Here is an 11,576-nt window from a genome sequence, read left to right on the forward strand (position 1 = left end):
CTGGAGTGAGAGCAAGCTGTCCTACATTGACTATAACCAGAGTCTCACTGGTTTGCTTTCTGGCAATTTTCCATGGGTGGATTGAAGTGGTAAGTGGGGAAGTGGGGCTTCTTGTGATCCCAGGAGGTCTGGGCAGGACAGAGCCGGCTCAACAACTGGAGAAGCAACCCAGACGGCGGCTACGGCTTCAGGTTCATGGAGTCAAATATTCCATTTGTTCCAGAAAGAAATTAGGAGGAAAAAAGCCAGCTGAAGCAGATTTGACCTTAAAAGTGAGCACTGAGGTGTGCCAGTTAGATCCTAAGCACAACACACTGGTATTTAAATAGTCAACACTTTTAAAAATAAATTGTGGTGTTATTCATCTGGTTGCAAACATAATGCAAAAAAGAAAAAAAACAACAACCCAAAAACCAAAAAAAACCGAAACAAAACACAAAAACCAGAAAAAGGAACACAACCTCAGTGTAGAAAACTTAAACCCTGCGGATGAGCAGAGAGCAGTGGCTATAATCTCCATGTGACTGTGCTAGCTCCCCTTTGAGTGTCCCCTGTCCCCAGGCTGTGGTCTTGGTGTGTCTATTTGCATTTGGTGAAAATCAAATCCAACATGTGATGTTTTGAAATTGGGCCTGCAGAGCTTTGGGGTCAAGGTGAAGACTGGCAGGTGGGATTCACCAGGCCCACCCCCACTACTGCCCATCAAAGCAACTCCACTGTTAGCTGTTACATAGGCTCCAGGTAGGAGCTCAGGGGAGGAAAACACTCTGCTGGCGAACAAAATAAATAAATAAGAATAAATACGTAAGATACATTTGATTTTTCAAAGGATTGAAGCCAACCCAACTCCCATCATGGCAGATGGGATGGCAGGTGCCAACTCTTCACCTCCATCTGGCCATGGGATGGAGCTCTTGATTTGGGCTCTCCCCTGTGACTTGCTCTGGCCAAGGGTAATGGCATGCCATTCTGAGCCTAGGCCTTAAGAGATCTGGCATGCGTCTGCTTTCTCCACTTGTATCTCTGACATTGGCTGGGGAAGGAGGTCCCCTGGTCTCAGATGAACAGGAGTCATATGGAGTAGAGCTGGAGACAGCAGGGTGCAACAGACCCCCCCCAGCCACCTGCTGGCGGGAGGCCGAAAATAAACTGTCATTGGTGCATCCCACTGAGACCCTGTGTCTGTCTGAATCAAGGTTCAGAGAAGTTGAGCCACTCAATGGAGGTCACCCAGCATTAAGAACTGAATGCTGTCCTGATTAACCCCATAGGCAGGCTCTTGAGCCCCCCACCTGACATTGTGTGAATCCCAGAAGCATCTGCCCCCTCCTTCCCTCTCGGTGGAAAGAAAAGGAACACAGTTATGGGGCACGGGGGTGGCTTAAGTTGGCTGGTTAAGTGTTGGTTGCCTAAGTGTCCCTGACTCTTGATCTCGGCTCAGGTCATTATCTGACAGTCTGTGAGATCGAGCCCCATGTCAGGCTCCATGCTGACAGTGCAGAGCCTGTTTGAGATTCTCTCTCTCCCTCTCTCTGCCCTTCTCCTGCTTGTGTGCATTCTCTCTCTCAAAATAAATAAATGAATACACTTAAAAAAATAAACAGTCATAAGCAACCTGTGGGGTTCTAAACAAGACAGTCACAGAAGTGCGTATCACTCTAGTGAACACACAGTTACCAGGGCCTCTGGTAATAGATTGAACATCAGAGCTACAGGTAATAGATTTAACACTCCCAGTGCCTGTGGGGTCCTGTGGAGGCCCCCATGGTGATGCTGCCCTGTGAGGAGACAGGCAAGGAGCGAGGTGGGGGTCCTCCTCTGTCCTCATTCTTCCACTGCTCTCAGGGGCCTCAGTGTTGGCTGCAGGAGGCTACAGAGCCCTGACGTCTGGCCACCAACTGAGCAGCCCACTGCCAGCAGGAAGGGAGTGCCGAAAGTTGTCCCTGAGGGTCCCAGGGCGGGTCTCCCACCCTCAGCCCCTCTGCAACCACCTGTGGTACTTTTCCACCCTGGGAGTGCGGGCATAAATTTGCACTTCTTCATGGGGTCCTTAGGAGAATTGAATTACTATGATAATTCTTACCAGAGAATGCAATGGCCGCAATGCAGAGCCACTGGACAGAATGGTCCCACGCATTTCAGGACAGGTTCCTCTTATCTTCTTAAATCTGTGGTTTATGTGTTTTGTCAAAGACAAAGGATCCCTCACAAGGGATTCACAAGAAATCACCTCCCCTGTAGGGCCCCTCCCTCCAACCTCCAACACCTAGAACAGTCCCCAGTGGGGGGTGCATGACTCCCACAGGCTCCTGTGCCCTTGTGTGTGTCCTGTGGTTCATTCACATCAGGGTGGTGGCCAGTCCTGAGGTTCAGGGAAAGAGGCCCCGGAAGCAGAAAAGATTTTCCTGAACCTGCTTCTCCCAAGCTAGTGGGGAACCTTTCTATGGGAGAAGGGTAAAGTCCAGACAGACCTCACAGGGAAGAAACAATGGAGTCTGGGAAGTTTCAGCGTTTGGCCTCTCAGTGCACATGAATGTTTTCCGGTTATCTGTCCTATGTCAGGCCTGGAGGCAGGGCTGGATCCACGTCTGTTCAGGGTCCACTGGCCCAGGTCCCTAGGATCTGTAGGAATCAGTGGGGATCCCTGGGCACCTCAGAAAGCATCATCTCAGCCTTACAACTCAGTGGGTAGACCAGAGCATCAGCATGGTCTGGGAGCCTATTAGAAACACAGCCTCGGGGTGCCCCCAGACCTACTCAGTGAGAATCTGCATGTGTCACCAAGATTGCCAGGGGACTCAAGTATATACTACAATTTGGGAAGTGCTGCTCTGTGGGACCCAAACCATTGAAACCCATTGATTCTCAGTTCCAGCTGCACATTAGAACATGGGAAGGGGGTGGAACACTTTTTTAAATGCTCATGCCGGGGCGCCTGGGTGGCTCAGTTAGTTAAGCGTCTGGCTTCGGCTCGGGTCACGATCTCACGGTTCGTGGGTTCAAGCCCCACGTTGGGCTCTGTGCTGACAGCCAGCTCAGAGCCTGGAGCCTATTTCAGATTCCGTGTCTCCCTCTCTCTCTGACCCTCCCCTGCTCATGCTGTCTCTCTCTGTCTCTCAAAAATAAAATAAAAAACATAAAAAAAATTTTTAAATGCTCATGCCTAAGGGTGTACCTAGCCCATGGTAGTTTATACCTCCCAGTGTCTCTGAGGGCAAGGGTAGAGAGTCGCTCAATTAGGCCATCAACTCTTGACCAGGAAGGGGACTGGCAGATACCCTCTAGGGGTTCTTTCAGATGGCACAGTCACCTACCCAGTAAACCCAATCTCCCTGCCCTCACCCTCATTCCTCAGGATTGCTAAGAGAGAGGTGGAATAATGGAGCTGGAAAGTAGAGGTGCTACCCCAAAATCAAGTATCTTTTTCTGCTACAGGTCATGCTAATAAGGTAAGGCCCTTCTAACAAGCAGCCAAAAACAAAACAGAACAGAACAAAAAAGACATACGTTGTTAAGAGAGAAATAACTTTTCAAAAGATGCAAGTCGAACATTCTGGGAACATTTAGTGCTGGGCAATGTCAAGAAAGAAATTCTTCTCCCATTTCATAATTTGATTTATGTGCAAAGAAATCTTCCAGCAACATCACCGCAGTTAGCTTCTGGGCATTTTCAATGGAGAAAAACACTCAAGTAACTACAATATCTATCTGCTCAGTCAGGTTGGACCACTCACTTGATGGAGAGTACAAATACCTTGGTTCTCTCAAGCCCAACCTGTGGGCCCGCTCCAACCCTACACAATGGCCTAGACTTTAAGGACAAGAAATCTAGAGTTAAGACAGGCTTCAAATAGCAGTTCTGCCATTTGCAAATTGTTGAACTTCTACACAGCTCTTTACTCTCATGTTCCTCAGCAGTAAATGGGAATAAGTGACCATTTTATAGGTCGTTGTGAGAATTCAACAAGATTGTTTCTTAAAACACTGAAGCTAGTGCCTGGTGTGTACTAAGGGCTTAACAAATATTTATTGTTAACAAGAGTGTCTCTGCCTATCAGATAAAAGGTTAGCGTCCAAAATCTATAAAGAATTTATCAAACTCAACACCCAAAAAACAAATAATCCAGTGAAGAAATGGGCAAAGGACATCAGGACACTTTTCCAAAGGCATTCAGATGGCTAACAGATGCATGAAAAAAATGCTCAACAGCACCCATCATCAGGGAAATACAAATCCAAACCACAATGAGATACCACCTCACACTTGTCAGAATGACTAACATAAACAACTCAGGCAACAACAGATGCTGGCAGAGATGGCGAGAAAGAGGATCCCTTTTGCACCACTGGTGGGACTGCACACTGGTGCGGCCACTCTGGAAAACAGCATGGAGGTTCCTCAAAAAATTAAAGATAGAATTACCCTATGACCCAGGAATTGCACTACTAGGTATTAATCCAAAGGATAAAGAAGTGCTAATTCAAAAGGGCACATGCACCCCAATGTTTATAGCAATGGCTATTGACAGTAGCCAAAGTATGGAAAGAGCCCGAATGTCCATCAACTGATGAAGGGATAAAGAAGATGTGGTGTATATGTACAATGGAATATTACTCAGCAATCCAAAAGCATGAAATCTTGTGATTTGCAGCTTTGTGGATAGAACTAGAATATACTATGCGAGGCAAAATAAGTCAGAGAAAGACAAATATATGACTTCACTCATATGTGGAATTTAAGATACAATACAGATGAACATAAGGGAAGCAAAAATAATATAAAAACAGAAGGGGGACAAACCATAAGAGACTCTTAAATACAGAGAACAAACTGAGGGTTGCTGGTGGGGTATGAAGTGGGAGGATGGGCTAAATGGGTGATCGGTTAAGGACACTTGTTGGGATGAGCACTGTGTGTTATACGTAAGTGATGAGTCACTGAGTTCTACTCCTAAAACCATTTTTATACTATATATTCACTAACTTGAGTTTAAATTAAAAAAAAAAATACTGATTAGGAAATTTTAAAAAGATTAATTTAATTTAAAAAATTAAAAAAGAAACACAATGTCACTGCCATTCTCTTGTTTTAATAGTGTTAAATGCAGTAAAACACAGAGGGCAGCCTGGGTGGCTCAGACAGTCGAGTGTCTGACTCTTGATTTCAGCTCAGGTCATGATCTCACGGTTCATGGGATTGAGCCCTGTGTCGGGCTCTGGGCTGACACTATGATGCCAGTTTGGGATTCTCTGTCTCCCTCTCTCTCTGCCCTTCTCCCACTCACATTCTCATTCTCTCTCTCTCTCTCTCTCTCTCTCTCTCTCTCTCTCTCTCTCTCCCTCCCTCTCAAAAAAATAAATATACATTAAAACTTTTTTTAAAGTGTTGTAACGAACTCTAGTTGGAATCTGGCCATATGTATAAAGAGGCTTAAAAGTGTCCAAACCTAATAATCCCACTACAAGTCTGTTTTATGGAAATAGTCCTAGAGCCACGTATAACAAGGGGAGGGGATGCTTTTGGCAAGATTCAGTAGCTAGAAGCAACCTGGTTGGTCACCTACATATCCCCACACACCCAACAGGACAGTAAGGACTGGGCCAATCATTTTACACAGTGTTCCCATGTACGCTGATGTTTCACTAGATCACACAAGCGAGGTGACTGACGAAGTGAGGAGAAAAAAGTAGGATAGGAAAATATATATACTATAAAATTAAAACAAACTCCCTGAAGCCCAGCGAGAAGCAGACTGGAAGAGAGAACATCTCAAGACGGTAGCAGTGCTTGTGTTTAGGGCAGTGGGACTCTGGGCGATATTTTTTTTCCTACTTCTCTCTCTTTTTTTTTTTTAATAAACATGCATTATTTTTATAATGAGAAAATGAAACCAAATCTCCATTAAAAAACCTTTAACCAACATGAAGTAATACCCTGATTATTAGGATCCTTGACTCCATGATACATTTTGGCTCACAGCCCCTTAATGTTTAGAATTTACATGAGAATCCCAAGGTATGTTTTATAATGAGACTTTCACTTTAGCCTGCGGTTGAAAACCCCTGGTTCTAGACTCCCCACAGGACACAAATGGCGGTTGTGCCCAGCTCGCGAGACTGGCCCTGCTCTTACCATGATGGGTCTCCATGGCACGTTCTGGACACACAGCTGAGCCCTCTGGACCCACACACCAGTACATGCTGGGCGGTCGCCGAGACATGCCAGCCATCAACCCTCAGGTGGCTGTGCTCCAAGTCAGCTCCGGCCAAGGTCACCGCCACCACCGCTGCCTGGAGGGTGGACCGAGGCACAGACACGCTGTCATGGCTGAGCAGAAAGCAGTCTCATTCTGGTGATGAAAAACACATAAAATCAGAACGCTTTTCTTAATTGTCAAGTTCCTTCCTGCACTCTTACATACATTAACTGTTTATTTTATTTAAAAAAATTTTTTTAATGTTTATTTACTTCTGAGATAGAGAAAGAAAGAGACAGAGTATAAGTAGGGGAGGGGCAGAGAGGGAGACACAGAGTCCACAGCACGCTCCAGGCTCCGAGCTGTCAGCACAGAGCCTGACACGGGGCTCAAACCCATGAACTGTGAGATCATGACCTGAGATGAAGTCGGACGCTTAACCGACTGAGCCCCCCAGTCGCCCTGATACATCTACTATTTATACATTGCACTGGTTATTTCTCGTCTTTACAACATTCTCGACATTCCATCTGATCGGCCACACCCAATCAGGTGGGGGCAGTGAAAAGGATGAGCTCCCCCCTCCCCCCTTGCACCCCACTGATCGTGTCTACTTAACAACAGGGGCTCAGCCATTGTTCAATCAATACATACTCCTCGTCAATCATACAGGGACAGCAACACAACTGCATGAGGCTTCTGCTTTCAGGGGCTCACACTCCCGTTGCAGTGGGGCAGATGCACCTTACACTGGTCACAACAGGTTTTCCCTTTGCCCAGAACAAGCTCTTCCAGAAGCCCAGAGGCAAGCATGTAATCCCAAAAAGGCAATCAGGCAATAGTCCTGAAGAGAAGGGGTTATGAAGCCAAGTTAATGTGAGCCCTGGGGGAGAACAGAAAGGAGCCCCGCACATTTTGCCCGCAGGGATACATTTGTCAATGTCTGTAGGCATTGCTGGCTGTCACAACTCGGGGTCTGGGTGCCCCAGGCATCTAGTGGGTAGAGGTCAGGGATATTACTGATCATCTGACATTGCACAGGGCAGCCAGCCGCAGCAGAGAATTACCTGGCCCCAAACTCGAAGTTAGACTAAGACTTATCTCCCCAACCAAGACTGTTGTAAAAGCTCAGGCAGGGTGCGGCTCTCTCACGCTGGGCTCCTGCTGAGCCCAGGGAGGGGGTTCCCCAACACAGGGGCCATCCTGCTATGATGATTAAAGTTCCAGAATTGCCTTAGGGAAAGACCCAAGTCCAGCTCAGGCCTGGCATGGGATAAATTACACATTGGGAAGGGGATTACTATGTGAAATGTGTGTGTTTCTATTAGTGTTCATATAGAGTCTATACTATCAGGGACAAGCGCTCCGGGGCAGGGCTTTCCAAGCTTCCTGCCTTTAGTACAGCCCACTGGGGCCGGGTGCCCAATTTCCAGGCTCTAAGAGGAGAAAACCCCAGTGTTCTCCCAGACATATTCTGTAGCTTGCTTGATGCCCATACTGTTCAGGGCATCTTCTAGAACCTGCTCAGAACCTTCTAGAGCCATTACTTATGTACTTAGCAACTCTTCACTGAGACAGACACCTCTGAAAAGGAGGGTGATAAAGTATAGTAAAAACCAAACCCCCCAAAAAACCAAGGTCATGTAAATCATGCCCAAGATAATATGGAAAGGAAAAAAGCACCACCTGGATGTCAAAGGCTTGGACTGTCTTTGTCACGTGTCAGCAGTGTGACCTCAAGCTGAAACTTAGGTGTGTCTCAGTTTTCCCATCTGTTAAAAATAGACATGCACCCTCTCACCCAGGCAACCTCTCGCGGTTACTGCGCGATTTCAGGTAAGGTAAAGTTTCTGCAGTCACTTTCTACAACAGGGCCAGAGTTGTGGTTCTTACCTGCAATGCCAGGGGGACGCCTGCTGGTCTCCCACCTGCCCTCTGGTTGACAAGCTCAGAACATCAATGCTAGAGGGCAGAGACACTGTCTCCCCAATGAGCAGCTTCTAGAAGGTGCCTTGAGCAGTGTGGGCGCTGAGCAAGTTGCAGAATAGGCTGGGAGGGCACTAGGGCTTTCTCTCTTAGACCCTGGGAATTGGGCACTTGGCCCAGGTGGGCTATACTCCTAAAGGCAGGGGCAGGGGGGACTTGGAAAGCCCTGCCCCAGACGACTTGTCTATGATGCATCTCCACCCTTCTGAACTAAAGAGTGAAAGGTCTGAGGAGGCCATCCATAGGAAAGCCTGTGTTTGAAGTTTGAGAGCTTAAAAAAACCCAAGGAAGAATGATCAATCTGGACAAAATTTAGGAGACCACCAAAGAGCTTGTACATTGCAAATCCTGATTAGGAAAATCAAGTTGAGAGAGGAAAATCAACTTGAAGAAGGAAAATAATCTGTCTTAAAAATAAGGGCTCCAGGGGCACCTGGGTGGCTCAGTCTTAGGTTAAGCGTCCAACTTTGGCTCAGGTCATGACCTCGTGGCTCGTGAGTTTGAGCCCCACATCGGGCTCTGTGTTGACAACTCAGAGACTGGAGCCTGCTTCAGATTCTGTGTCTCCCTCTCTCTCTGCTGCTGCCCCACTCATGCTCTGTCTGTCTCTCAAAAATAAACGTTAAGAAGCAATAAAAAAGAAATAAAGGCTCCAAATTCTACAGATCCTCAGAAATCACGAGGCTCAGCTCCTATCTGCTTTCAACCACCTCTTAAAATCAGCTATCACATATACTAACAATACGTCAAAAACCCAAATGCTAGTAGATGTTCCTTCTGAAAACAGAAATAAATGTCTTACCATAAAATGCGTTTAAGTTAGAAAAATCGTTAAAATATTTTAGGCCAACCCATGCCTAGCACATTTTGTTCCCCTTTTCATTTTCAGTTTCCTTTTGAAAAATCACTTTACCAATGAAGGATTTTTACCACTGGAGTCGTTTTTCAATTGTAATTTGTATGTTGGCTTAGACTCTAAGGTAGAAGTTTTTAAATGAGGTAACTCAGTTTTTGCTCAATCTTTGCCCTCAAACGGATCTTTGCTTCTTCCTGCTTTTTTTGGGTTTAGACCAATGTAACAAATCATGGTTGTAAGTTACAGGTCTTCTTTTCATTATGTGTATATACATGCTTAAAAGGGCTTCGAAAGGGTTCGTTTGGGTTTTTTTTTTTTGTAATAATTATTTTAATAATTTTTAAAACCTCACCTATTTTCATTTGCCAGTGTCTTATACCTGCATCAAAGAATAAACCTAACACTTCATAACAAAGAAAAAGAGGAACTTAACATTTATTCTACAGATATTTTCACGGGGCCCTTTCCATGAGGAGTGAACGGCCATGCATTCATAAAACTTACAGCTGGTGGGGAAGGGACAGTTAAGGAAGTGCTTGCATAGTTTCAGGCACAGGAGAAAAATAAGAAACACAGGAGATCCTGTTCTGCCTCACCTGTCTTTTCAGGAGGCTTGGAAAGGACTGCCAGTACCAAAGAGTTGGCAGACACTTGCAAAAAGCATGTGAGCAATGTTCATATTATCCAGTAATTTTTTTGAATGAAAAGCCTGATACAGATGGTTGGCCCATGGTCCTTGACATCCCTTTGGCACTGCTAGCCTCCCTGGCTAGTTACTGGCTTGCTACAAAATGTGTTTAAGAGATCTGTGCACATCAAAATATCATGGAGCTGCAGACCAGAGAAATGTGTGGTTCTCAATCCCAGATGAGTACCCAAGGGTTTGGGAACAGAAACCCTTCGTAAGTCTGAAACCACAAACAAGTTAAGACTGTCCATTCACCATTTGATCACTATACCAGTGTGGAGGGGGCACCTCTTAGACAGTTCTGGGAGTGCAGATGCAGCGGTGAGCAATACTGGTGCCTCAGAATGGTCTCTGATTCCTGGAGCTCTGGTGGGGACTGCCAGGTAATTAAAGGAGAAATGAAATAGATGAAGAAGGAACACAAACCAGGGGAGGCTCCAAAGGACAGTGAGAGAGGGATGTGAGAAAGAGGCTGAGCTTAACATGGCTGGCCACGTGAAGAGTCAGGGGTCGGACCCCCAGAAGCCACATGCTGGAGAGTGAATGGAGGGGATGACTGGGGGGTGGGTGGGATGGGCTTGGCCAATGGCCAATTGGTTGATGATGGCAGAGGCCAGATAAACTAAGGGGAAGGAGGCATCCTGGATTTCATGCCAATCACAAGGAGAGAGGCTATGGCAGGGTTCTAAGCAGAGGGCTGACACATTCTGATTCACTTATTTAAAAAAAAATCACCCTGGCTGTCAAATAAAGAATTGGAGGGGGCGGATTGTGATCATACCGGAAACAGATGCTGATACCTTGGACCAGGGTAGAGACTGTCGGAAGGAAGGGTTGGCCCCACACACCTGGGTAAACCCAACAGAACTTGCTAACAGACCAAATTCACGGGATGGGGGTGTAGGATAGAGGCTAATTCCTTGCATCCAAGCAACTGAGTTGCCTAGGGGGCTGGCTATTCCCTGAGATGTGTTAGCTTGGGGGAGGGAAAGCCTGGCTGACCCCAAAACCTCCTTTAGGGACAAGCCAGGTGTGAGATTTGTATGTTTTTAAGTTAATTTCTTCATTCTTCAGGGATGTAAGCAAAAGTAATTAAAGTCAAATCACAAAAGGCATTTAATGTTAACGTTTTCCAAAATCGCGCCTAGACTCGTGTCCCTGGAATGCTTGGGCACTTTGTTAGAATCGTTGTATGACTGGCAAACTCTAAAAAGAGCATATTCTTTGAGAGTCTTGTTAAACACTTTACAGGCACCTGTTTCTCTACCTCTCTGACCCCTGCGGATGTGTTTGGGAAGAAAATTTCCTGGCCTTCAACAGGGCAGGGCCAGGTGGAGCTGCCCAGAGGTCCCCAGATTCTCCCTCACCACCTCCCTCTGGCCTCCAGCCTTCACAGGCCGCGCACCTGGCCGTGTCGCGGACGTCACTCCGTCTCCTAACCCGGGCCGGGGAAGGTGGCTCTCAGAGACCGCCACGGAGATGGCGGGTTTTATCTGGACCTGGGCAGAGCCGCGAGTCCCGTGGACTTTTCAGGGGGTGCAGGCGCGCTCCGCCGCCCCGCTTCAGCAGACACCCCCGCCCCGGGCGGCCAGAGATCGAGGGCACACGCATTCACACTCGCCCGCACACGGGCGCGCTCACACTCGGCCCGTGCGGGGCTGAAGGAAGAGGTTCTCTCCAAAGGCGGAGGAAATCTGTAGACGCCCTGGTGTATCCTCCGACTTCTGTTTCTTGCCCCGGCTCCCCCAGCCCCGTCCGGCGCGGGGTTTCGGGGTTGCCCCCCCGGTGGCCCTGCACCCCCACCCCCCACCCCGCGGGCCGGGGAGCCCGTGGGGCCGCGAGACGGAGG

General features: G+C 47.3%; 1 protein-coding gene across 2 annotated transcripts in view; it reads right to left on the reverse strand.

Annotated features, from left to right (window-relative positions):
* LRRK1 (leucine rich repeat kinase 1) overlaps window positions 1–6,879 on the reverse strand; it is a 123,061-nt gene extending 116,182 nt beyond the window's left edge. Inside the window, exons 1-2 of one of the 2 annotated variants that reach the window (XM_029950228.1) lie at window positions 6,852–6,873; window positions 6,134–6,350 (exon numbers count right to left, since the gene is read on the reverse strand). In XM_029950228.1, coding sequence (XP_029806088.1) covers window positions 6,134–6,230 — 97 coding nt within the window. In that variant the 5' untranslated portion in view covers window positions 6,231–6,350; window positions 6,852–6,873. Of the gene's footprint in view, window positions 1–6,133; window positions 6,351–6,851 lie in introns of both variants that reach the window. The other variant, XM_029950231.1, reaches the window with a different exon arrangement.
* Window positions 6,880–11,576: the final 4,697 nt, after the last annotated feature.

The sequence above is a fragment of the Suricata suricatta genome, chromosome 9, assembly GCF_006229205.1.
Source record: "Suricata suricatta isolate VVHF042 chromosome 9, meerkat_22Aug2017_6uvM2_HiC, whole genome shotgun sequence".
Classification (NCBI taxonomy): Eukaryota; Metazoa; Chordata; class Mammalia; order Carnivora; family Herpestidae; genus Suricata; species Suricata suricatta.